Below are 27,701 nucleotides of genomic sequence, written 5' to 3' on the forward strand. Positions count from 1 at the left end.
TGATTTGTTGACATGAATCACCCCGTTAACAGAACAGAGTGGAAGAGAAGCCGCTGCTCTGTTGAAGTGATGTCAGCAGAAGAAAATGATGCTGGCAGATATTGGCCCAGGGTACAACAGGCAGGTAGTTAGCAACCACCTGTCTGTTAGTCCTTAGGCCCGTAGTAAAAAAAAAATAGTTCTGGATAGCCCCTCTAATAGGACAGGAGCCTGTGAGCATGTGCAGTAGAAAGCTTCAGTGCTGTAACCTGGAGAAAGCTAGCCAGTACTTGGTATAGGTGATCTGCAGGTCGCAGAGGCGGAGCTTATCTGCACATGCTCAGAGGCTTATCTGCACATGCTCACAGGCTTATCTGCACATGCTCCTGTACTAGTAACATTCATGGACAGGTTTCTGTCAGTGTAACAAGATGGTGACCATTTTAATGTATTTTACTGATCACCTCCCGAGACAAAACTAATGTGATCTGCTAATTATCGGTATCTAGGAATTTATTCATGACATTTTATTTATTTTTTTTTTTTCTATTCTTGGATCTTTTACAACTACTGACATCCCCCTGTTCCATAAACACTTGTACTCCCCATAGTTAAAGAATTCTGAAGCATCTTTTTTAAAATTCTGCATTGTGTTGTTCTTGTTATACCTCCTTAATATTCATGAAAAAAAAAGTTAACTGGGTGTTATCCCTTCTTTTCAGAGGGGTGTGTCTTCTACTGTCAGCTCTCATTGGACAATGTCAGAGAGTAGGAGCAAATCATCAACTGGTAACACCCATTCAGTTCATTTCTAAAGGGAATAACACAAGGCAGAGCAATGAGTTGATCCAGAATTTATATGGCATAAAGAATACAAGTATTTACTAAAGAGGAATCAAACGAATTCTAGTGGGTGATGGGAGGAATGATGATGATGGGCCTAATGTTAGGGTTAAGATAATGGGCAGCACCAGGGTTAGGGCAATGGGCGGCACAGTGGCTCAGTGGTTAGCACTGCAGCCTTGCAGCGCTGGGGTCCTGGGTTCAAATCCCACCAAGGACAACATCTGCAAGGAGTTTGTATGTTCTCCCCGTGTTTCCGTGGGTTTCCTCCGGGTTCTCCGGTTTCCTCCCACACTGCAAAGACATACTGATAGGGAATGTAGATTGTGAGCCTCAGTGGGGACGGTGATGACAATATCTGTAAACTGCCGTGGGATATGATGGTGCTATATAAGCAAGTAAAATAAATAAATATATAGGCATCAGGGAAAACTAATTTGTGATTGTTGTCAGAAAAGGTTGCTTTTTCTATATCAGGTAGTGTGCAGTCAGCAAGGTGAAAAAATGATACTCATATTAATGGGAGAAATTAAATACTATGCCCTTTGTTGTATTGGAGTAACAGCAACAGGTGCAGGCGGTCACGTTGTGTTAAAGGGCTTGTCACCTTTCAAAAAATTCCAGTCCCCGGGTACAATTTGTTATAAAAACAAATAAATCATGCTTTACTTACTGTCTCTGGGTCCAGTGGTGAGTCTCCACTGTCTGATATTGGCTGCAGCGCTGGCATCATGTCGACAGCCAATCACTGAGATCAGTGGATCTGCCCTTGTAGATGGATCACCCAGCTCAGAGCCGCGGAGCTCAATGATTGGCCGTCGACTTAACATCAGGGCTGCAGTCAAAATCACACACCAGAAGCAGCAGCAGAGGGTCACCGGTAGCCCCGAGGAGGGTAAGTATAGCACGTTTTATTTTTTTTAGAACAAATAGTACCCAGGGACTAAGGTTTTCTGAAAGGGGACAACCCCTTTATCTGTAAGTGTGCACTTCATATCGACTGTTATGATCTCTCTGTGGCCTACCTGCTAACACTCTCGCACCCCTCCAATCCATTCTTAACTCTGCTGCGCGACTGGTCCATCTCTCGCCCCGTTAATCCTCTGCTACCCCTCTTTGCAAATCCCTTCACTGGCTCCCAGTTGCCCAGGGTAACCAGTTCAAACTACTAACACTGACCTACAAAGCCATCCATAACCTCTCTCCTCCATACATCTCTGAACTAATCTCCCGATATATTCCCTTACGTAACCTCCGGTCCTTCCAAGACCTCCTTCTCTCCTCCACACTTATTCGTTCCTCCACCAATCGCCTCCAAGATTTCTCCCAAATATCCCCAATCCTATAGAATTCTGTGCCTCAACACGTCCGATTATCCACCACACCTGGATCCTTCAGACCGAACCTGAAAACCCATCTCTTCAAACAAGCTTACAGCCTGCCATGACCCCGCTGCCTCCTCAACACCACTGGAGCTGCCGTCTCGCCAACACCGGAGCTACTGCAACCCCATCTATCATTGTTAGTTTTTTTATTGTAAGTGCTACCTGTATTTTGTATGTAACCCCTCCTCATGTTCAGCACCATGGAATCAATGGTGCTATATAAATAATAATAATCTCTCAGATTTTGTCTGTGTCAGTTCTTTTCTGCATTCTCCATGTTTATGATGATGCTGATAACGTTTGCGGTATGTTAATTCTCCCACAATGTCTGACTACTGACGATTCTGCTGAAAGCTGAAATCTGCAACATGTCGGCCTCCTAACACTGCTCTAAGAATGTGTCTACTTTATATTTATAGTGAAGGCAATTATGTTACGAGAGCTGTAATGTATATATGGCACAGCATGTCTGGGGGCAAAAGATATCTTGCTGTATATAATGGGATGTTGTTATTTTTGCTGATATATTGTCACAGGACCTGGCATAAAATAACAAGGATGATAGAACTATCTTTACTTCTGTGCTTGCTTTTCCCTTGTGACGTGTGCTGGATCACTTGGCTGTTTCCTGGCGGCTTCTTGTGCGGCAGAGGTCTGTAATTAAAATTGAGCAGACACGATTACTGTGAGCTCCATTGAGGCCTGACTCACAAAGCTCAACTCGGATCCTTCAGTGGTACTACATTTCCAGAAATAACGCTTTGCCCACATGCACTGATTCACAGCCAGCTTTCTGCAAAGACTGATAAAAGAATGACAAGCTCCCATTCCTGTTCCTTATTTTAGCCTGCGGGGGAGTTAAGTCTCCAATCATTCAGGATCAGAATGAACAGGGTCCCAGCCTTATACTAACGCAATCACGTATTAATGAAGAGGAATATAGGAAATAAATAAATAATACGTAGCCAAAAATATATGAGAACCAAGTCACAACCAAAGCCAATCAATGTTAAGTAGTAATGGAGGAAGCTATTAAGTCTGAGGTTGTTGATATAAATGGGGGTACACTGCATTTTTATAGTGGTCTGCGAGCTAAACTGCTTTCTGCTAGACTAAGCAAGCACTGAGGCCGATACCCACATGTAAATGAGATACTTTAGCTCATAATACATACAGTGAGGCAAATAAGTATTTGATACACTGCCGATTTTGCAAGTTTTCCCACCTACAAAGAATGGAGAGACAGAATCTTAAAAAGTAATCCAGAAAATGACATTGGATGATATTTACATTATTAAATTGCATTTTAAGGCTATGTGCCCACGATGCAGAAATGCTGCATATTTTTTCCGCTTCTCCCTGGCAGAAAAAAACACATGCGGATTGTACATGCGGTTTTTACATGCGGTTTTCCTGCCAGGGACAAGCGTAATTGAAGCGGTCTTCACATGCATTTCTGCATGCGGGTTATCAAGCGCTTTTCCAAGCGATTTTAGCATCACTTGGAAAAGTGCTTGACAACTTGTTCACACTATATAAATCCACACAACCGGCATGGATTTATAGTAGTGTGACCAAGTTAGTTAAAAAAAAAAAGAATAAGAATGGTAAAAAATAAAAAAAAAAAGATTATACTTACCTTCCGATGTCCTCCCGGTGTTTTCTCCGCTGCGTCCGGTGTCTTGGGCAGCTCGCGGTGGTGTGAAGGACCTGCGGTGATGTCATTGAGTCATGTGACAGGTCACATGACTCAATGACGTCATGGCAGGTCCTTCACAACACCGTGACCCATATAGCAGACCAGACGGAGGGGAGAAAACACTGGGAGGACATCAGAAGGTAAGTATAATCTCTATTTTTTATTTTATTCTTTTTTTTACAGTTTTTATGGTACCCATGTCTGGATGAGAGTCTCCTGTCCTCCAGACCTGGGTACCATCCGCACATTGAACCGTGTGATATCCGCATGTACAGATGTAGTCATGCGGATGTCACGCGGTCCAATGCAAGTCAATGGCAGCGATTACGCTGCGTGTCCGCAAAATTAATGGACATGCTGCGTATTTTTCCGCAATGATAATCCGCAGTGGAAATTTCCGCAGCATGTGCACAGCACATGCGGATTATCATTGGGGACCATGGGGCACGTATTACCAAGCGTTTTTTAAGCGTTTTCGCTGCGGAAATTCCACGGCAAAAATGCTTGAAAAACGCATAGTGGGCACACAGCCTAATGCATGAAATAAGTATTTGATACAATAGGAAAACAGAACTTAATATTTGGTCCTTTGTTTGCAATTACAGAGGTCAGACGTTTCCTGTAGTTCTTGACCACGTTTGGCCCCCTCCTCCATACAGATCTTCTCCTGAATTTTCAGGTTTTGGGGCTGTCGCTGGGCAACATTGGGTTTCAGCTCCCTCCAAAGATTTTCTATTGGGTTCAGGTCTGGAGACTGGCTAGGCCACTCCAGGACCTTGAAATGCTTCTTACGGAGCCACTCCTTAGTTGCCCTTGTCTTGTGTTTTGAGTTATTGTCATGCTGGAAGACCCTGCCACGACCCATCTTCAATGCTCTCACTGAGGAAAGGAGGTTGTTGGCCAAAATCTCACGATACATGACCCCATTTTTCCTCCCTTCAATATGGTGCAGTCGTCCTGTCCCCTTTGCAAAAAAGCACCCCCAAAGTATGATGTTTCCCCTACCATGCTTCACGGTAGGGATGGTGTTCTTGGGGTTGTACTCATCCTTCTTTTTCCTCCTAACAAGGTGAATGGCGTTGATACCAAAAAGTTCTATTTTGGTTTCATCTGAATTGATGCGGTTTAGAAGGCAAAGAGCAGTCACATTAAATACTGATTTTATTAGATTTCTCCTTTATTCATTCACTTTGTATTTTATTAATTGATAAAAATAAACGATTAACACTTCCATTTTTGTAAGTATTCTTACTTTGCAGCATTTTTTCCACACCTGCCTAATACTTTTGCACAGTACTGTATGACTGTACATCGGAGCCTTTCACACTAAGTACCTACCCATACAGAAAAGAAAACACATATTTTTGACTGTTCAGCTTTATGCACTTAGCCGTATTACAATGTTGTAAGGATCTGGAATACAGAAAGCAGAGAAATCTATCGTAAAACAAAATGGAACATGTTCATGGTGCGAATCCAGATAGGGTGAAAAAAATTAGAATGTCCTCAAGGTATACCACAATAAACCTTCCAACACAATCAGAAAAGATATTGTTCATAAAATTTTGAAAAAACGCTGACACGTTTGTTAACTCAAAAGGCATGGCAAGATTTTCAAATAGGCCAGCAGATGTTAAAAATGCCATCTTCCACAATCCCCCTCCCGGATGCGTATCAAATTATAAGCCCCTCTAAGATCCAGTGGAAGTGGGTAGGTATTTTGAACCATAATTTTGTTTGCCGTAATTCACAGAAATGAAAGCAGGAACGGAGGTCACTATCTTTCTTTTTAACAAAGAAAAATCCAGGAGTTACTCGCGAGGAGGAAGGGTGAATATGAACCTTAGGTAAACTTTAATTTACATATTCTTTCATGGCAGTATGTTCAGGTCCTGAAAAATTATACAGGCGAGCTTTAGGTAATTTGTCATCAGGGACAAAATCAATAGGACAATGATAAAGACGATGAGGAGGTAAAGTCTCTGCCTCTTTTTTTGACAACACATCTCCGAAGTCTTTCAGGTACGCCAGCAGACCCTCCAGAGTAGCAGAGCAAACTAAAACATTTCTTATGACAATTGGGGCTCCAATTAACAATATCCTTTCAACCAGGGGTGGATTAAGAGTAGCAAGGGCCCCGGGCAGTTTAGAAAGCGCCCCCCCCCCCACACACACACACCTGATGTATCACGTGACATGTCACATGATCCTCTGTGATAGATCATGTGATAGTTCACGTGAAATTAATTTGGCACAATATTAATTATAATAATTTTTTAATTTTTTTTTAGGCTGTGTGCCCACTATGCGTTTTTTACGAAGGTCTGCCATGTTCCCCAATGATAATCCGCATGTGATGTGTACATGCTGCGGAAATTTCCGCTGCGGATTATCATTGCGGAAAAATCCGCAGCACTACCAATTATTTTGCGGAAGGGCGGCGCTTTCGCCGCCATTGACTTGCATTGGAACACATGGAATCCGCATAACTGCATCTGTACATGCAGAATCCATGCGTTTTAATGTGCGTATGGTACCTGGGTTTGGAGAAGAAGAGACTCTCCTCCGGACCCGGGTACCATAGAACCTGTAAAAAAAGAATAAAATAAAAAATAAATATTATACTTACCTTCTGATGGCCCCCGATGTCTTTATCCGATGCGTCCTGGCTTGCTGGCAGCTCGTGATGGTCTGAAAAGGACCTGCCGTGACGTCATTTAGTCATGTGACAGGTCACACGACCGCTGACGTCGGCAGGCCATCAGAAGGTAATTATATATTTATTTTTTACCATTCTTTTACGGTCACACTATATAAATCCATGCCGGTTGCATGGATTTATATAGTGTGACCAAGTTGTCAAGCACTTTCCAAGTGATGCTAAAATCGCTTGGAAAGCGCTTGTCAACCCGCATGCGGAAATGCATGTGAAGAACGCTTCACATCCGCAGGTCCCTGGCAGGAAAAACGCATGTACAATCCGCATGTACAATCCGCATGCGTTTTTTCTGCCAGGGAGATGCAGAAACGCTCAAAAAAAATCCGAAGCATTTCTGCATCGTGGGCACATAGCCTTACATTAATTGTATGACTCAATACTGACCACACGTTGCCATCTATACACAGCAGGAGGCCGCACGTAGCCATCTATACACAGCAGGAGGCCACACGGAGGCATCTATACACAGCAGGAGGCCGCACGGCGCCATCTATACACAGCGGGAGGCCGCACGGCGCCATCTATACACAGCGGGAGGCCGCACGTAGCCATCTATACACAGCGGGAGGCTGCACGGCGCCATCTATACACAGCGGGAGGCCGCACGGCGCCATCTATACACAGCAGGAGGCCGCATGGAGCCATCTATACACAGCGGAAGGCCGCACGGCGCCATTTATACACAGCAGGAGGCCGTACGGCGCCATCTATACACAGGGGGCCGCACGGCGCCACCTATACACAGCGGGAGGCCGTACGGCGCTATCTATACACAGCGGGAGGCTGCACGGCGCCATCTATACACAGCAGGAGGCCGCACGGCGCCACCTATACACAGCGGGAGGCCGCACGGCGCCATCTATACACAGCGGGAGGCCACACGGCGCCATCTATACAAAGCATGGGGCCGCACGTAGCCATCTATACTCGGCAGGAGGCCGCACGTAGCCATCTATACACAGCAGGAGGCCGCACGGCGCCATCTATACACAGCAGGAGGCCGCAAGGCACCACCTATACACAGCGGGAGGCCGCACGGCGCCATCTATACACAGCAGGAGGCTGCACGGCGCCATCTATACACAGCGGGAGGCCGCACGGCGCCATCTATACACAGCAGGGGGCCGCACGGTGCCATTTATACACAGCGGGAGGCCGCACGATGCCATCTATACACAGCGGGAGGCCGCACGTAGCCATCTATACACAGCAGGAGGCCACATGTAGCCATCTATACACAGCAGGAGGCTGCACGTAGCCATCTATACACAGCAGGAGGCAGCACGATGCCATCTATACACAGCAGGAGGCCACATGTAGCCATCTATACACAGCAGGAGGTCACACGTAGCCATCTGTACACAGCAGGAGGCTGCACAGCGCCATCTATACACAGCAGGAGGCCGCACGATGCCATCTATACACAGCGGGAGGCAGCACAGCGCCATCTATACACCGCAGGGGGCCGCACGGCGCCATCTATACACAGTGGGAGGCCGCATGGCACCATCTATACACAGTGGGAGGCCACACGGCGCCACCCCCAGAGACAGCAGGAGGCCGCACGGCGCCATCTATACTCAGCAGGAGGCCGCACGCAGTCACGCACGCAGTCACGCACACACACAAACATATACAGACATATACATACACGCATAAACACATTTGAAATACAAAAATACATACAAACAGACATCACACAATGATATCTGCCTGCACACACTCACACACATACACACACACAGACACACACACTTACCATCAGTGCGTGATGTCACAGCTAGGAGACACGGCCGCGCACAGGACCGTGTCTCCTAGCAGTGACGCGGTCGGGCCAGCACAGGGAAGTTAACTGCTGCAGTGCTGGCCCGGCCGAAGAAGAAGCAGCGGCCGTTCGCCGCTGCTGGGGGAGCGGTCCAGGAGGCCCCCCCCGCCACTGTCTGCCGGTATGTGCCGCGGCGCCACACATATGAGGGCAATCTGGCCATAGACACCCCGGAGCCCCGGGCCCCCTGGATTTTCGGGGCCCCGGGCGGTAGCCCAGATTGCCCTCATTATAATCCGCCTATGCTTTCAACACCAATCAATAACAGGATTGTGAATACATTGCCATGAAAGACCCAATACCAACCCAGCAAGTAAATTGTCCAACACATAGCAGGAGATGGACATGTTCCCACTCTTAAGTGTGAATTCCACCGTTACCAGCTGGACAAGATTATGGAGTAATGGTGTCTTCTCAATGGCAAAAAAATTGAATGGGTCTATTCAACCTACTGTAACTGTCCCTAACCCTAATTTCAGAACCAGTCCAGAATCAATGAAGTTGGCGGAAGACCCACAATCAATGAAAGCTAATGCAGATAACCATTGGTTCTTAAAAAGTAGTTCCACGTTTAGTCGTTTTTGTCTGAGGAGTAAAAAGGTACCTGGGAGTCTGGGTGACCTCCTCGACAAACACCTAGACTTCGGCGTTTCCCGTCGGCTTGCTTGAGGGTGTGCCAGGCAGTCCTTAAGGAAATGTCCAGAGCGACAATAGAGGCAGAGTCTGAGATTACGCCGATATCTCTTCTCAACGGCCCGAGAGCTGGCAGCTCCAACCTCCATTGGTTCCACCTCAGGTATGTGGATGGACTCTGGAAGAATGACCTAAACCCCCTGTTGCTCATTACGTCTATCCTGAATTCTTTGATCCATTCGAATGTCCTCTCCAAAGAACAAGGTGGAGTATGCAGTGCCAGAGAGTCCTTGGGAGAATGAGAGGCCTTTGCGGAACTGGCACAGCACTTCATTTTACCATTGCCGAACTCGGAACTACAGTCTTCAGCAGGGTGGCCCCCTTGTGTCACGTCATGATCTTTGCCTCCACGACCTGGATCCTGTCTGGTTCGTTATAGATCATCCCTAAGGCGTCAAAAGAAGCGTCAATAGGAGACCGCTCTGGGTATAGTGGGGAAAAAGAAAATACCCAAGTCTGAGGGCCCTCTCGGTGTAGGGACATGATTATTCCCAACCACTGGGACTCATCCCCAGAATGCCAGGATCGTAAGGTAAAAAATAGTCTACAGCTCTCCCTGAATACCGTAAAACTGGTCTTTCTCCCCCTAAAATTTATCAGGAAGTGCCACTACTGGTTCGGGAGAGATCAACTGCATGTCAGAAGGTACAGAAGTCATAACTACAGTCAGTAGTGGAGAGCTTTGGGAAGCACCCATAGTAATAGAAAACTGACCCTGCAGCTGGGACTGTGAAAATTCTAGCTTTGGTGCCCCATGGCCAGAACCTGGACCATCTGGGTCAGATTCGCCACCTAATCACAGAATGTATGAACTGGATACATTGGTGGGTGTAAAAAAAAAAGAGTATAAGCCAGATGTAATGTGACGCTAGTCACTACTCACGGACAAGCCATGAGGCAGGGTAGTCAAACGTTCTGGGGTCAGATACCAAGAGAGTACGTAGTAAACTAAAGGGGAAAGACAAAGGCAAAGTCAGGTCACAGTCCGTGGTCAGAATACCTGGAAGTTAGCGGATCAGAGCAAACGGGCTATACAAACGGATGGTCAGAACGAGGTCCAAGGTCAGGCAGAAATAGATCAACAACCAGAGCACAGGAATACAAGGCAAACAACAGAGAAAATGCTACATCTGGCAGAAATCTGGGACTGACAGTTTAGCTAAGTAGCTGGGTAATCACTTAGAACATGGAACACCTGAAGGAAACTCAGCACCTCCGAGTCTCAGATTTTATGACTGAGCTGTCAATCAAAATACCGACAGCTCATCACACCTCTGCACTAGAATGGATGACTGAGCTGTCAATCAAAATACCGACAGCTCAGCTCTCCCCTGCACTAGGTTGGACGACTGAGCTGTCACTCACTGCGTCCAAAACACACTGAGTGGAGGAATCGTGACAAATAGCGTCTGAAGGTTTGTACTTTTGGTTTAGAATTATTAGATGCTAGTCCTTTCAAGTGTTTAGGGTTTATTTCAGGCTTGTACCTTGAGCAGTTTAGCTGCTAAACAAAACTAACTCTTCCGAGGCCGTAGCTAACAGTATAATTCGTCTCCTACATAGTGATAGTCAATTAACATCAGCAGGAAGCCAGTGATTTGGAGAAAATACTGCGTCTCTCTGCTTCCTTCACCAGGGACCTGTTTTATGAAGATGAAGGAGCCGGGATAGTGAAGAAGCACAGTGTTATACCCGGGAGAATGGCGTATGATGCGGTCAGTGCTTTCGACTTGCTTCTTTAATCACCAGAGCGTAATGAACCTGCTGAGTGCATCAGCTCTGATAACAGCATCATCTAGGAATATAGAGCGCCCATGTTCACGTCCATAATACCAGCGCTAATCTACAAAAAAAGACGCAGGATCTCTGGAACTTTCAGGAAACTTCACAGTGAGGGAGAGTCAGTTGATTAGAACCTCTTTTTCTTAGTTATGCAATTAGCATGACATCTATCTAGGTACGTTTAAAGGGCTTGTCCAGGACCAGAAAAAGATGACTTCCTACTTTAACCGGTTCCCGACCGCCCACTGTAGATAAACGTCGGCGCTTGCCGGGCTCTGTGCAGTGCCGACGTTTAAAAACGGTGGGTTGTCTCGCAGCGCTCAGGACCCCCAGGGTCCTGCAAGCGCTGCGATTCCGGTGCAGAGCGTTAGCTCTGACAGGGAACATCATCGGGACCTGATTAGATCAGGTCCCAGTGATGTTAACCCTTAGCTGTCTTCTATATGCTGTGATCTATAGTGATCGCGGCATATAGGAGACAGCAGGAGGAGAGGGGGTCGTCAACTTACCTCTCCGAAGACCTCCGAGTCCTTCCAGGACCTAGGGTTGCTATGGCAGCTGGAGGTCACATGACCGCCTCCAGCTCTGCCATATATGGTGTCCTGTCTGGCTCAGCTGCAGCTGTAGCCAGACAGGAGACTCTGACTGAAACAGTCAGGGAAGATCTCATGTAATGTAATATATGTCTATTACATTACATGAGATCAGAGATCAGAAAAATAAAAATTAATGTCCCATACAGGGACTAAGAAAAAATGTGAAAAAAAGTAAAAAAAAAGTTTTTAAACTATTAATAAAAAAATCACAAAATAAATAAAAATAAATAAATAAAATATTAAACCAATAAATCCGTATATTTTTACAAAACCAAAAAAAGTACACATATTTGGTATCGCCGCGTCCGAAACAACCCGAGCTATAAAACTGTCACACTAATTAACTCCTTCTGTGCACACCGTAATAAAAATAAATAAAAAACGGAGCAAAAAAATATGCTTTTTCATCATATTGCCAAACAAAAAGTGGAAAAAAATGCGATCAAAAAACAAAATAGAAATAAAAATGGTACCACTGAAAACGTCATCTTGTTACGCAAAAAAAAAGCCGCCATACAGCTCCATCAGCCGAAAAATAAAAAAGTTATAGCGCTCAGAATAAAGCAATGCAAAAAAAATATTTTTTTCTATAAAATAGTTTTATTGTGTAAAAGCGCCAAAACATAAAAAAAAATACAGTAAGTGTAGTATCGCTGTAAACGTACTGACCCGAAGAATAACGCTGCCTGATCACTTTTACCACACGCAGAACGGCATAAAAAAAAACTCAAAAAACAATTCCTGAATTGTTTGTTTTTGTTAATTTTACCTCCCAAAAAACGGAATAGAAAGCGATCAAAAAATGTCACGTCCCCAAAAATGGTACCAATAAAAATGTCAACTGGTCCCGCAAAAAACAAGCCGTCACATGACTCTGTCGGCCGAAATATGGAAAAATTATAGCTCTCAAAATATGGTGATGCAAAAACTAGATTTTGCAAAAAAAGCGTCTTTTAGTGTGTGACAGCTGTCAGTCATAAAAACCCGATATCAATCTGGTATCTCTGTAATCACACTGACCCGAAGAATAAAGTAATCTAATCAGTTATATCACACTAGGAACGGCGTAAAAAATAAATAAAACCAATTCTTCACCTGCTACTGATTTGTTTATTATGTCCCCAAAGATCCCAGTATGGCTCTGCCCACATTTATCCTGTGCTCTGCGCTGAGCACTTACACCAGAGTTTCCGTGTAAATCTCTGAAATACATGATTCAGCCGGAACCCATGAAGGAAGATTCCCTGTAATGAGACAGATATAGGCCACTGTGGACGCCGTCTAGCCTGGGATCCCACGGTGTCATTTGTTTTAGGCGTGCATAAAAGTGCGGTTGGCCACAGTTTTGTGCACTTCTGAAAAAAAGGACACCGCTACACAGAGGCCAGACGGTGTCCAGAGTAACTCTGCTGCCTCATTACAGTGAATGGATCCTGCAGGGGTTTCATCTGAATTACATCACTTGGAAATTTAGATGGAAACCCCGATGTAAGTGCTCAGCCTAGAGCGCCGGATAAATGTTACGTAAAATGTTCCCAATAAAAGCTTCAACTCAGTCCTCAAAAAAAGCTAGTCCCCACTCAGGTCCATCATCTGTTAAAAATATAAGGGACTTCCAAGTTACTGGTAGCAGAAAGGCTCTGGAAAAGCAAAATGACCCTTGCCCCCCAAAAGAAATTCAGAAAATTTTGTGCTCCCAAATCCAAATGCCTATTCTACAATAATTTGTTCTCCAATTGTCAAATAGCGCTCCGTCCCTCCCAGATCTCGCCGTATGGCTAAGCGGTACGATACAGCCACATATGGGGTATTGACACTTTTAGAAGAAATTGTGTGACACATTTCGGCACCATTTTTACCCATTGCCCTGTGTGAAAATGTAAAATCTGAGGGTAAAACATTTTTTTGTGGTAAAAATATAATTATGATTTTTTCACTGCCCAATGGTATAAATTTAAAAATTAAAAAATACTCACTACTTCCCTAGATAAATTCCTTGAGAGGTGTAGTTTACAAAATGGGGTCATTTGTGGAGGTTTCTGCTGTTTTGGCATGTCAGCGACTCTTCAAATGTGACATGGTGTCTGCTGCCTATCCCAGCCAACATAGCGCTCCTTTCTCTTCCGAACCCTGCCGTACACCAAAGCAGTGGTTTTCCCCCACATATGGGGTATCGGCGTACTCAGGAGAAATTGTACAACAAATTTCATGGTGCAATTTCTCCGGTTATCCTTATGATAATGCAAAATTAGGGGATGAAAAACATTTTTTATGGGAAAAATGTGAAAATTTTATTTTCACGGCTCAATATTATAAACTTCTGTGAAGCAGCTGGGGGTGCAAGGTGCTCACCACACATCTAGATAAGTTCCCTAAGGGGTCTAGTTTCCAAAATGGTGGCACTTGTGGGGGGGTTCCGCTGTTTAGACACATTAGGGGCTCCACAAATGTGACATGGCGTCCGCTAATTATTCAAACAAATTTTACATTCAAAAAGTCAAATGGCGCTCCTTCACTTTCAAACCCTGCCATGCGCCCAAACAGTAATTTGCCTCCACATATGGGGTATCAGCGTGTTCAGGAGAAATTGAACAACAAATTTCATGGTGCAATTTATCCTATTACCCTTATGATAATGCAAAATTAAGGGATGAAAAACGGTTTTGTGGGAAAAATGTGAAAATTTTATTTTTACAGCTCAATATTATAAACTTCTGTGAAGCACCTTGGGGTTCAATGTGCTCACCACACATCTAGATAAGTTCCCTAAGGGGTCTAGTTTCCAAAATGGTGTCACTTGTGGGGGGTTTCCACTGTTTAGGCACATCAGGAGCTCTCCAAACGCAACATGGCGTCTGCTAATTATTCAGACAAATTTTACATTCAAAAAGTCTAATGGCGCTCCTTCCCTTCCGAACCCTGCAGTGCGCCCAAACAGTGGTTTTCCCTCACATATGGGGTATCAGCGCGCTCAAGAGAAATTGCACAAAAAAATTTGGGGTCCATTTTTTCCTGTTACCCCTGTGAAAATAAAAAAAATTGGGTCTAAAGTAACATTTTTGTGAAAAAAGTTAAATGTTAATTTTTTTTTTCCACATTCCAAAAATTCCTGTGAAGCACCTGAAGGGTTAATAAAGTTCTTGAATGTGGTTTTGAGCACCTTGAGGGGTGCAGTTTTTAGAATGGTGTCACTTTTGGGTATTTTCTGTCATAAAGACCCCTCAAAGTGACTTCAAATATGATGTGGTCCCTAAAAAAATGTTTTTGTAAATTTTGTTGGAAAAATGAGAAATCGCTGGTCAACTTTTAACCCTTATAGCTCCCTAACAAAAAAAAATTTTGGTTCCAAAATTGTGCTGATGTAAAGTAGACATGTGGGAAATGTTATTTATTAACTATTTTGTGTGACATATCTCTCTGATTTAAGGGCATGAAAATTCAAAGTTTGAAAATTGCAAAATTTTCTAAATTTTCGCCAAATTTCCGATTTTTTCACAAATAAACGCAAGTTATATGGAAGAAATTTTACCACTATCATGAAGTACAATATGTCATGAAAAAACAGTCTCAGAATCAGGGGAATACGTTGAAGCGTTCCAGAGTAATTACCTCAAAGTGACAGTGGTCAGAATTGAAAAAATTGGCCCGGTCACGAAGGCAAAAACAGGCTCTGGTGCGAAGTGGTTAAAGAACAGCCTCACCACCATCTAAAGGTTAGAGCTGGTATTACACTTCAGCTTTATTTAAGTAAATGCCGTACCAGACACAACCAGCATAAAACTGTGAAGCTGTTGGAAGAAGGAAGCAATATTTTTCGAATCCTCGACAACCCTTTTAAATGCTTTACACCTCACCAATACAGCGCTGTCAGCAGTTTTGAAGGGTGAAAACTGATGACGGAATCCCTTAAAATAGCTGTCAATTCTGATATTAGTTAATAAGAGGTATTTTTACCTATAAGAGTCAAAACATATATTAACCAGTTCAGGGCCGTACCATTATTTCCCCCACCTCATCCTTCCTGACCAGGCACATTTCTTTTTTTTTTTTTCTTTACAACCATAAAGCGCCAATAAAAAAACACTTTAAATTGTGTTCCATTTTTTTGTAGAAATTATTTTCATATACTGGACATATTTTATTGGGGGCGGGGATAGAAACAGCAATTTGGAGTAGTGGTGTTTTTTTTTTTTAGTTTTGTTTTACTTTTTTTGTTTTATATTTTCACTTATTTTACACACTGTTTGGAGAGCATTTGAACATATCAATACATTATTTTTATTGCTGATTTACCCTGTAACTGGGACAATATTAGCCTTGGATACAGGGGAAATTCAACCTCCTTCAAGCATAGGACGCAGCAACTACTGCTCCCACCTTGCACTCAGCCATCACATAATAACTGGGTATGGAGGAGGAAGCACTGTAGGTGCTTCCTAATCTGTATACACAGAGCGCTTGTTCACTTGCTCATGGTTGTGGACACAGCGATCAGGAAAGCAAACATGGAGTCTGGCTGTACCTGACAGCTGCACAATCTCCTGCAAGCTACTTAGTCTGCATTGACGTTTTACAACGTCAGTACAGAGCAAAGTGAGGACCGCCAGGACGTTTAAAGTCCATGGACGGTCCAGAAGTAGTTAAAAAATACCTGTGATTAAAAATGTCGCTATCATTGAAATTATATTGTGTATTGTACAGTGGATGCAAATGTCGGCTATTCCTGGAACTGAACTACAATTATATCATGGCCTTTTTCCCTCTTTTTGCTTGTTTCCATCACTCACTATAAAACATTAAACAGGGATCAGTCGGAGTTCACCACTGACATTTTGAGCTTTACAACATCGACCAGAATTTAGCTACAATAATACTGTATATCACTGACAAGACAGTCGGCATTAACTTCTAAGCCCTTGAAGACCGCTGTGTGCCATAATGTAGCCTGATTGATATATATCTAATAAATACACTTGTCTGCTAGAAGCAAGTGTTCGCTAGTCTTATTTCCCAGTACAGTTCTGAGTACAGAGTATATATAGGGATCAAAAAGTGGAACTTGTATCTCATCAGTTGGTTCCCAGATGAAGTAAATGAAGACTATACGAGAACTGGTAAGAAAATTACTCTTTACTGTATTTGAAGAAATTGTTCCCAATGGACAACCACTGTACTTTCACTGCTATGGCATATGGACTCCTTAGACTATGTTAACACTGAGTTTTTTGAGGTGTTCAAAAAGCACAAGTTTTTCAAGTGGAAAACTAATTAAAGAAACTCCTTTTTTCGTGAGTTTTTTGGTGGAGCTTTTGTTTTCTTGAAGCAGTTCTGAAGAGTAAGGTTTTGTTCACACTTTGCGTTTTTGCAGCATTTTTTTCATCAGCCAAAACCTGCTGTCTTGGCAGTAAAAAAGCTGTGTTCAAAATGCCTATTTTTCAGTGCTTTTCCAGTGTTTTTGTGGCATTTTTTGGTGCAGATTACTTGTGTGATTTGTCTACACTGTTTTACTGTTTTTTGACGATTTTCTAAAGTTTAATGAAATCTATTAAGCAGTGAATAAATTGCTTGTTTTTTGAAGCAAAGCTTGGTGAAAACGCAACATTTTTGTGCATTTTTGTTTTGCAACTTTTCAAAGTGATGTACACCAGAAAACTGGCGCACATACTTTGATAAATCGGGGCCTTAGGCTAAGTTCCCTCGATGAGTTTTTGATGCATTTTTGAAGCAGCAAATTTATGTTACATTAGATTACTTGTGCTTTATTCATTGCATTTTTAGTGCGTTTATTGCATTTTTTCAACTGCGGTTTTTGTATCTTTTAGGTACGTCAGGTTTACAGTTTATTGGATAATTTTTGTTTTTTTGAGTTTTGATAAAGTTTTACTGATACACATGCAGAAATGCAATAAAAACACATATGCATTTTTTACCTACAGATTTTCCACATCTCATTCAAGTCGATAGGAAAGTCTGCAAAATATATAACGCATGTTTACCGCAAGATATGTTGACAACTTGCAGATTTCAAAATCGCTCTACAGTTTCCACAGCTTCCACAGTGCAAAAAAAGCACAGTGGGTGTAAGATTTATTGAAATCTCATGCACCTTTGAGGAAGGAACTGTCATACTCTGCATTTTTTCTGCAGTGACAATACACAGTAGAAAAAAAAAATCAACAAATACTCATTGTGAGAATCTAGTGCTATGTGTACACAGTTTTTTGAGTAGTTTTTGCAGTGAAAACTGAGTAGAAACTGAGCTGAAACTCTCCAAATCTGAAAACTTCTCAAAAACTTTGATTTTCTGCTCAATGGCCATATGCACATGGCGACTTTTAGACACCAGACTCCACTTTGCTGTTCACATATGTTTTTTGAGCCTTTTTTTCTTGATGAGGCTTTGAAAAAAACCTGGTGAAAAAAAGAAAAGGACAGGTCACGTCATTGAAGTGGCTCCTAAAGGACACCTCTCCAAATTAGGCACCGTTCAATCACAAGGCTTCAGGAAAAAAACTCTTCCAAAACCGCTTCATGAAAAGAAAAACTCCACCAAAAAAATCTCCAAAAAATTAGTTTCCTGAAGCAAATTTCTGCTTGAGCAACTCATGGTTTTTGAACGCTTCAATAAACTCCATGTACACGTAGCCTTAGGGAAGATTTTTTTCACCCCACTGGCTATACGCACGACATCGTTTTCAGGTAGATTCGATTTGAAAACCAATCAAAAATGTTCCAAAGAGCATTTTGCCATCAATTTGGCTTAAAAAACGCTAGCGGTTTCTTCATTATTAAATGGGAGTGAAAAAACAACAGTATAAAAGATGTAATCAAAACCATGAAAAAACCCTACAAAAAAACTCTGGCTGATGAAAACATCCTAAAAACGCTCATGAAACTAAGGAAAGATCCTTCAGGAAATGAAAACTCCAGAGTTTCCTGAAGAGTCTTCTAGCTTGAAAAACTCGGGTTTGCCTAAGTTAAAAAGACGTCGTGTGCACATAGCCTTTGGATGGACAGTGCCTAGTTTTCCTTCAAAGAAGTCACTTGCCCTTTTCTTTTTTCCACCAGGCATTTTTTAAAACCTCTTCAGAAAAAAAAGCTCAAAAACTCCTCATATGAGCAGCAAAGTGGATTTCCCATAAAAATGAAAATAAAGAATCTTCAAAGTGTTTTTGAAACTAAGGGCTTGTTCATGAGCTGCGTTTTTGCAATGTTTTTCAATACATTTTTTGTGCACAAAAAATACAGCACTTTAGAGTCCTCCTGTACTATATGTACTGTACCGTTCTCTACTTGTACTGTACTCTAGTTGTACTACATGTACTGTATCATTCTTTACCTGTACTGTACTCTAGCTGTACTACATATCCTCCTGTACTACATGGACTGTATTGTTCTTTACCTGTACTTTACTCTAGCTGTACTACTTGTACTGAGCGTTCTCTACCTGTACTACATATCCTCCTGTACTACATGGACTGTATTGTTCTCTACCTGTACTGTACTCTAGCTGTACTACTTGTGCTGAGCGTTCTCTACCTGTACTGTACTCTAGCTGTACTACATATCCTCCTGTACTACATGGACTGTATTGTTCTCTACCTGTACTGTACTCTAGCTGTACTACATATCCTCCTGTACTATATGGACTGTATTGTTCTCTACCTGTACTGTACTCTAGCTGTACTACATATCCTTCTGTACTACATGTACTGTATTGTTCTCTACCTGTACTGTACTCTAGCTGTACTACATATCCTCCTGTACTACATGTACTGTATTGTTCTCTACCTGTACTGTACTCTAGCTGTACTACATATCCTCCTGTACTACATGGACTATATTGTTCTCTATCTGTACTGTACTCTAGCTGTACTACATATCCTTCTGTACTACATGGACTATATTGTTCTCTATCTGTACTGTACTCTAGCTGTACTACTTGTACTGAGTGTTCTCTACCTGTACTGTACTCTAGCTGTACTACATATCCTCCTGTACTACATGGACTGTATTGTTCTCTACCTGTACTGTACTCTAGCTGTACTACATATCCTCCTGTACTACATGGACTATATTGTTCTCTACCTGTACTGTACTCTAGCTGTACTACATATCCTCCTGTACTACATGGACTATATTGTTCTCTACCTGTACTGTACTCTAGCTGTACTACTTGTACTGAGCGTTCTCTACCTGTACTGTACTCTAGCTGTACTACATATCCTCCTGTACTACATGGACTATATTGTTCTCTACCTGTACTGTACTCTAGCTGTACTACTTGTACTGAGCGTTCTCTACCTGTACTGTACTCTAGCTGTACTACATATCCTCCTGTACTACATGGACTGTATTGTTCTCTACCTGTACTGTACTCTAGCTGTACTACATATCCTCCTGTACTACATGGACTATATTGTTCTCTACCTGTACTGTACTCTAGCTGTACTACATATCCTTCTGTACTACATGGACTATATTGTTCTCTATCTGTACTGTACTCTAGCTGTACTACTTGTACTGAGCGTTCTCTACCTGTACTGTACTCTAGCTGTACTACATATCCTTCTGTACTACATGGACTGTATTGTTCTCTACCTGTACTGTACTCTAGTTGTACTACATGTACTCAGCGTTCTCTACCTGTACTGTACTCTAGCTGAACTACTTGTACTGAGAGTTCTCTACCTGTACTGTACTCTAGCTGTACTACTTGTACTGAGTGTTCTCTACCTGTACTGTACTCTAGCTGTACTACTTGTACTGAGCGTTCTCTACCTGTACTGTACTCTAGCTGTACTACATATCCTCCTGTACTACATGGACTATATTGTTCTCTACTTGTACTGTACTCTAGCTGTACTACTTGTACTGAGCGTTCTCTACCTGTACTGTACTCTAGCTGTACTACATATCCTCCTGTACTACATGGACTGTATTGTTCTCTACCTGTACTGTACTCTAGTTGTACTACATGTACTCAGCGTTCTCTAGCTGTACTACATATCCTCCTGTACTACATGGACTGTATTGTTCTCTATCTGTACTGTACTCTAGCTGTACTACTTGTACTGAGAGTTCTCTACCTGTACTGTACTCTAGCTATACTATATATCCTCCTGTACTACATGGACTGCATTGTTCTCTACCTGTACTGCACTCTAGGTGTACTACATGTACTGTATCGTTCTCTATCTGTAGTGTACTCTATATGTAGTACAGGAGGATAATTAGTACAGACAGAGAACGATACAGGAGGATATGAAGTACAGCTAGAGAACAATAGAGGTTGAGAATGGTACTATAGACATGGTACAGGAGGATATGTAGTACAGCTAGAGAACGCTCAGTACATGTGTACAGTACCGTTCTCTACCTGTACTGTACTCTAGCTGTACTATATTACAGTTCTCTACCTGTACTATACTCTAGCTGTACTATATATCCTCCTGTACTACATGTACTGTACAGTTCTCTACCTATACTATATATCCTCCTGTACTACATGTACTGTACCATTTTCTACTTGTAATACATGGACTGTACAGGTCTACTGGAAAAAAACGGTTCGCTTGCCACATCTATATGTCTGAATTTTGTTTTTTTCCCCATTAATTATTTATTTTATTAGATAATAAATGACATACAAATCAAGAAATAACAGTAAAAAAAGGTAGAAGTTTGAGTGAAATTTAAAAAAAAAGTTGAAAAAACTTTTTAAAGGACAATACTAAAATAAAAGTAACAAAAAACAACAAATTATAATACTAAACTCGTTAACACCAATTATAGTGGCTGAGGTTAGACAAAAATAAGCTAAAAAGAAGTGGAATCATAAAAAGCAAAGTAGTAGACCGTCCGGCGGAAAGGGGAGTAAGCAAATACTCAACGTGCACACATAGCCTTACTGTATGGACGGGACTGTTGCGAGGACGGCGCAGAAGATTTCACAATCAACAACGTGTAGCTTACCAATATCACAACTAAGGTAGATCCTCAAAAAAGATTACTGTATATTATGATAATAGAATTGGTTTTTCGTTCTAATTAATTTTACAGCGTTCATCGTGCTCAAATAATAGTGCAATAGTTTATAAGAATGGGTTGTCAATTATGTGTCCTTTTTTACTAAATTCTTTATCTTTTTTATTTTTTTATTTTACATTTTCTTTTTCCATTAGATGGCTTTGCATCAAGAGAATGCCAAGAGTGTGCAAAGCAGTCATTAAAGCAAAAGGTGGCTACTTTGAAGAACCTAGAATATAAGACATATTTTAAGTTGTTTCACACTTTTTTGTTAAGTATATAATTCCACATGTGTTAATTCATAGTTTTGATGCCTTCAGTGTGAATGTACAATTTTCATAGTCATGAAAATACAGAAAAATCTTAAAATGAGAAGGTGTGTCCAAACTTTTGGTCTGTACTGTATATTTTACTGTCTGGAAAGCATGTAGAGAAAAACATTATCAACAATGAAGTGAATGATATCACAAACCTGAGCAATTTCGGAAACGTACATTCTCCTTTCATCATTTACTTTGTAGTAGGCCTGTAAAATTTAAAAATGTACCGTAATTACATGAATTAATTAGTCTATGTAATTATTTCAGAACTGAATCATGTATGAGTCTTAAAATAGAATCCATATTTACTATAATCTAGCACAAGAAGAGATTAGTAATTTTAGTCATTTTACATACTTAAAGGGGAGGTCTAGGATTTATTTATTTTTCTAACAAAAGAAGTATGATAAAATAAAAAAATAAAAATATTCAACTGAGATTTCCTGCCACCCCCATGTGGTCTAAAACCCAGGGTTGTGGAGCCAAACCTCCGACTCCAACTCCTCAATTTCCATGACACTGACTCTGACTCCCTCATACACGGCTCATGTTTAAGTGATAAATTTATTGTAGCACAGATTCATCTCCGCTAAAAGTCTAGACCCTTAGATCAGGAATAGGACAGACATTTATAGGACATTTCATAACTCTCCCAAATTCTTATGAAAAAATATTCCCCACAAACTGCATTGAACTACTGTACCCAATTTATTATATATTTTAGGAGTCGGAGTCGGTCCGTTTTATACCGACTCCAACAAAATGGACACTGACTCCACAGCCCTGCTAAAACCACAGGAACAGCCTCTATGCTGATGCCTTTACGGACAGCACCAGCCCACTGAAGCCAGTGATTGGCTGCATCATTAACATGGTTGCGTGATGTCATCACTGTAGGACAAGTCAACAAAAACAGGGATCTACAGGGGATTTAAAAGTTAAGTTCTGGCTATTTTTTTTTTTTTAATTTTAGCAAATTACTGTAAAAAAAAATGGAAACCCTTTAAAGTGGAGCTGTCCTTATAATAATCCTACATAGGGACAGGAGTAGTAGTAAAGGCGACAGAGCTTGTTCTCATGTCCTTTTCCCTTACACATTACTGTTATGTGCCCCCTACTGATGGGTATGTAATATGTACCCTTTATGACTAACGGGGATCGATGCTGGAGGACCTCACAGTAGAGTTCCCCTTTATCCTTATGTAGGACAGGTAACCTCTTTTCTTCACCAGCTCTCTGCCAGACAAGGATGACGTACAGGGAATGCTCCATCAATGTGACAGAACCGGCTTCTCACTAAGTACCGTGTCAGCTTTAATGCGTCATCATCTATTCATTCTTAAATGTATTATTTATACTGCTACTTTTTATACTGAGAAACCTATATATAAAGCCGGGGGACAAGAGGTCTAAAGATTCAAAAAAGTTATACAACACGTTAAATAGATCATTCCACGAACAAACGTGCTGCTTTATCAATGAAGAAAAGAAAATTAAAGGGAACTTGTTATCAAATTCATGCTCCCGAAGCACGGACAATCCGAACCAGAGTTGCTGCCATATATGTTCTCTTCTGAAACGTTGCAGCGTTTCAGAGAAAAGATACATTGAAAATCCGTCTGGGGACTATGTGTCTCGGATGACTAGTCTGATGCAGGTGGTCCCTGGCCAGCTTCTACCTGCTCCGATCCCTTTTACGAACACGTCTCTTCCTATGTACACACACAGATCCTGCTACTAATACAACTACTACTAGTAAAACATGCTGAATAATAAACGTATGATGGTGTCTCTGGTATATCCAGTGTAACTGACTGTGTCCGACTATGTAGAGTAAAGTACAGTGGGCTTTAGTGGCCGGATACATAGGCTGTTTATTTCAGTTTATAAGTCCATCCACTGAGTTTGTACTACGCTGGTGTGATTTATTGAGATGAGCTTAAAGGTCCTATGAAGGGAACAGGCAAAGAAGAGAGAAAAGCAGCTAAAGCGTCTCTACACAGCATGCAGCAGGGGCACTATTATCAGTTTATCTCTGCACAAAAGCATTTCTTTTAAATGGAATCTGTGAGCAAGTTTTTGCTATGTAATCTGAGAGCGTCGTTACGTAGGGGCAGAGATCCTGACTCCATCAATGTGTCACTTACTTGGCTGTGTGTTGCTGTTTCAAAAAATCTGTGTTTTTTCAGCAGGAGATTATTACTAGAGGACTAGGTGTCTCCTGCCTCCTAGTCCAACTCCGCCCCCACCACTGATTAACAGCTTTCTGTCAGTCTACACAGAAAGCTGCCAATTAGTGGTGTGGGCAGGGTTTTACAGGGCTCAACATTCTGAGCTCTGCTAGATCTGCAGCAGAGAAAACTGTGATTGTATCAAAATAATAGCATGCAGACCAGCAAGTGATACATCGCTGGAATCAGGGTCTCAGCCCCTATATCATGCTGCTCCCATATTACATAGAAAAAAACCTGGTGATAGATTCCCTTTAAACACATCCAATTGTTGGAGTGCCAATTTTTAGTGATATCTTGGAAACCTGAGTGACAACCAATATGGTCACTGGGTATTTTTCTGTTAAAAGTAGTAGCCAACTTTTCCACTCCATTAAATAGCAAAGGCTCTCCAGCTGTTGCAAAATGACTACTACTCCCAACATACTATTGCAGATTAGTTGACAATGTTTACTACACAACACATTAAAATAATCAACCTTTGCTTCTTGTTCTATCCGGAGTTCAAAATCTTTCAGCTGATTTTCCATTAAAATTTTCTCTTCTTCCAAACGCTTAAGATATTGGTTCAAGGCTCCCTGGAAGTCCAGCAAGAAAGCACATTAGTGGAAACAGAAGCTTATCCAAAAAACTGCTCTAAAGTAGTAGCTGAAAAGAAATCACAGACTGACAGAAACCAGTAATGTCCATCAGATATGGATTCTGATTCGTGGAAATCTTGGTGGTATTACTTTTTCATTGACTGAAATCTTAATAGCTACTTTATGTGTAAGAAATCTCTTCATACTGTATGTTATACTAGACAGGTAGTGAGTAGTGTTGATCGAGCACTAAAATGCTCGGTTGCTCGAAGCTCGGGCCAAGCTCACCATGATACTCGGGTGCTCGACCCGAGCAACGAGCCCAATGTTAGTCTATGGGAGACAAGAGCATTTTTGCAGCGGCACTCCCGGCAGTCTGTAGAAAGCCTAAAAAGTGCCCAAAACGATAGTGACAGTGCTCAAATGACATGGGGACAGCATGGGGATCGCCCCAGGAAGCAGGAAGCTGTCAACAACGTGGTCAGAGGTATTAAGCCACTTTTAGGGGCTCACAATAAAATGTTCAAAAACTAAACTGAAACTGCTTTCCTGTGAAATATGTTAAGGAATTTCCTTTCCAGGGTAAAGACTTGTGTATAAGGTAAAATAAATAACCCAAAAAAAAAAAATACTCTTCCACACCTTAGGCTATGTTCACAAGTAGCATTTTTTATGCATTTTTGCACTTTTGTATTGCTTTCAACCGTGACAAATGCATTCACCGGGAAATGTCATTTTAACATTTTACAACCTTATCTGGCCATGTGCTGTGTGACACATGCATACAGTGCTGAAAAGACATGGGAACAGCATGGGGAAGACCCCTGGAAGCATCTCTGACACCCAGGTCACTGCCTAAAAGTGTGCCCATCAGAAGTGATCCTTGCCGCATCAGAAGATGCAGACTTGCAACTATCCCCGTGCAAGTCCTTGTCCCAGGGCAGTGTTCAATTGCACCTCCCCCATTCCTTGCAATGCAAGTGCAATTATGCAGCCTGCCACCCCAGGCTGCAATACCATACTGCTTGCTTGCTTGCAATGGAAATTGGGCCTTTTAGGCATGTGGAGGCAGAATCTGGCCACGACGTCATGGCTGCGTCGGCAGCCTGGTATCCATACTCAGTCCCCAGCCGCCTGGCGGCCAGGTGTCCACGCTTGGTCCCCAGCCGCCAGGGGGCGGCCGGGTGTCCATACTCGGTCCCCAGCCGCCCCGCAGCCGGGTGCCCACACACGGTCCCCAGCCGCCTGGGGGCAGCCAGGTGTCCATAAACGGTCCCCAGCCGCCCCTATTTGTCCCGGTGCACCTTATACACAAGCTCGCATACAAAAACATTACCTGTGCCCTCCCCAGTGCATTTAGTGGGAAGGACAGCCTAACCACAAACATGTGGACAAGTGAATGTGGCCAGGGATGGTCCATCTCACTGGCGCCTTCACACTGGGTTAATATTGTGGAAGCAGGGACACAGTTGGACACTGGGATGCAACACGTCCTCCAGATATAGAGGATTGCGGGTCCTGGGTCAATCAGGCTTCAACACAAAGTTCAGAAGGTAGACAGCAGCAGTGGTCGGCCTCCTACACAAGTAAATTATTCATGATCATGAGGCCATCCATCTCCTTAGCTTTCTGTTCCTTGGAATGCAAGCGCATGTATGTAGTAGCGGCTAGGCCTGAGGTGGTCAGCGTTTTGGCGCATATCCTACCTCCTCTGAGGATTGCTGGATGTTTTCCTGCTACTATCCCAGTTCTATGACTCCCGTTAAAACTAAGCTTCAGGTGATGAATGATGGATGGAAAAGGAGAAAGCGCAGGAGGAACAGGGACCATTCACATCAATATCAGGCCTGTCAAAAACACATGTCTTGTAGGATATGTTTCTGTACCAAAAGGAGCGGCTACACAGTTATAGGGCATACAGTGAGTGCAATGCCTACCAAAAATTTCGAGGCACTCCAATGCCCCTTGGAAGTGACATGGAGGTCAGAGGGCCTTAACTAAACCGTTTTTTCCATTTATAGCAACTGGGTCTTCTGTACACTGTTGGCCTAAGCAGTGAATGGAAGGCTTTCCAAAAATTATGAGGAACTGCAATGCCCCTTGAAACAGACGTGGATTACAGCATACTAAAAACCTTCTACCCATTATTGGGGAGTGGGTCTCCCTTGATGTTCGCCTATGCATTGAAGAACAAAAGCTGAGTAAAATTAGGAGGAAATGCAATGCCCGTTGGAAGAGTCGTGGAGTTCAGAGTGGTTTAACAAGACGGTTTTAATGCCCCTTGGAAGAGACATGGAGTTCAGAGTGTTTTAACAAGACGGTTTTAATGCCCCTTGGAAGAGACGTGGAGGTCCCAGTGGAATAAAAGGACAATATCAATGCCCCTTGGAAGAGTGGTGGAGGTCCCAGTGGAATAAAAAGACAATATCAATGACCCTTGGAAGAGACGTGGAGGTCACAGTAGCTTAACAAGACGGTTTTAATGCCCCTTGGAAGAGACGTGGAGGTCACAGTAGCTTAAGAAGACGGTTTTAATGCCCCTTGGAAGAGACGTGGAGTTCAGAGTGGTTTAACAAGACGGTTTTAATTCCCCTTGGAAGAGACGTGGAGGTCCCAGTGGAATAAAAAGACAATATCAATGCCCGTTGGAAGAGTGGTGGAGGTCCCAGTGGAATAAAAAGACAACATCAATGCCCCTTGGAAGAGTGGTGGAAGTCGCAGTGGAATAAAAATACAATATCAATGCCCCTTGGAAGAGTGGTGGAGGTCCCAGTAGAATAAAAAGACAATATCAATGACCCTTGGAAGAGAAGTGAAGGTCACAGTAGCTTACCAAGACAATTTTAATGCCCCTTGGAAGACACGTGGAGTTCAGAGTGGTTTAACAAGACGGTTTTAATGCCCCTTGGAAGAGACGTGGAGGTCACAGTAGCTTAACAAGATGGTTTTAATGCCCCTTGGAAGAGACGCGGAGTTCAGAGTGGTTTAACAAGACGGTTTTAATGCCCCTTGGAAGAGA

General features: G+C 42.5%; 1 protein-coding gene across 6 annotated transcripts in view; it reads right to left on the minus strand.

Annotated features, from left to right (window-relative positions):
- Nucleotides 1–27,701, minus strand: part of CCDC169 (coiled-coil domain containing 169) — a 68,674-nt gene that overhangs the window by 7,405 nt on the left and 33,568 nt on the right. For 2 of the 6 annotated variants that reach the window (XM_073662548.1, XM_073662546.1), the window contains exons 5-8: nt 24,581–24,679; nt 22,023–22,076; nt 3,382–3,432; nt 2,785–2,861 (exon numbers count right to left, since the gene is read on the minus strand). In XM_073662548.1, the coding sequence (XP_073518649.1) occupies nt 2,785–2,861; nt 3,382–3,432; nt 22,023–22,076; nt 24,581–24,679 (281 nt within the window). The remainder of the gene's footprint in view (nt 1–2,784; nt 2,862–3,381; nt 3,433–22,022; nt 22,077–24,580; nt 24,680–27,701) is intronic. The other 4 variants (XM_073662549.1, XM_073662547.1, XM_073662550.1 and 1 more) reach the window with 4 other exon arrangements.

The sequence above is a fragment of the Phyllobates terribilis genome, unplaced genomic scaffold (assembly GCF_046119375.1).
Source record: "Phyllobates terribilis strain yellow unplaced genomic scaffold, ASM4611937v1 Scaffold_2__4_contigs__length_985480577, whole genome shotgun sequence".
In the NCBI taxonomy this organism is placed as follows: domain Eukaryota; kingdom Metazoa; phylum Chordata; class Amphibia; order Anura; family Dendrobatidae; genus Phyllobates; species Phyllobates terribilis.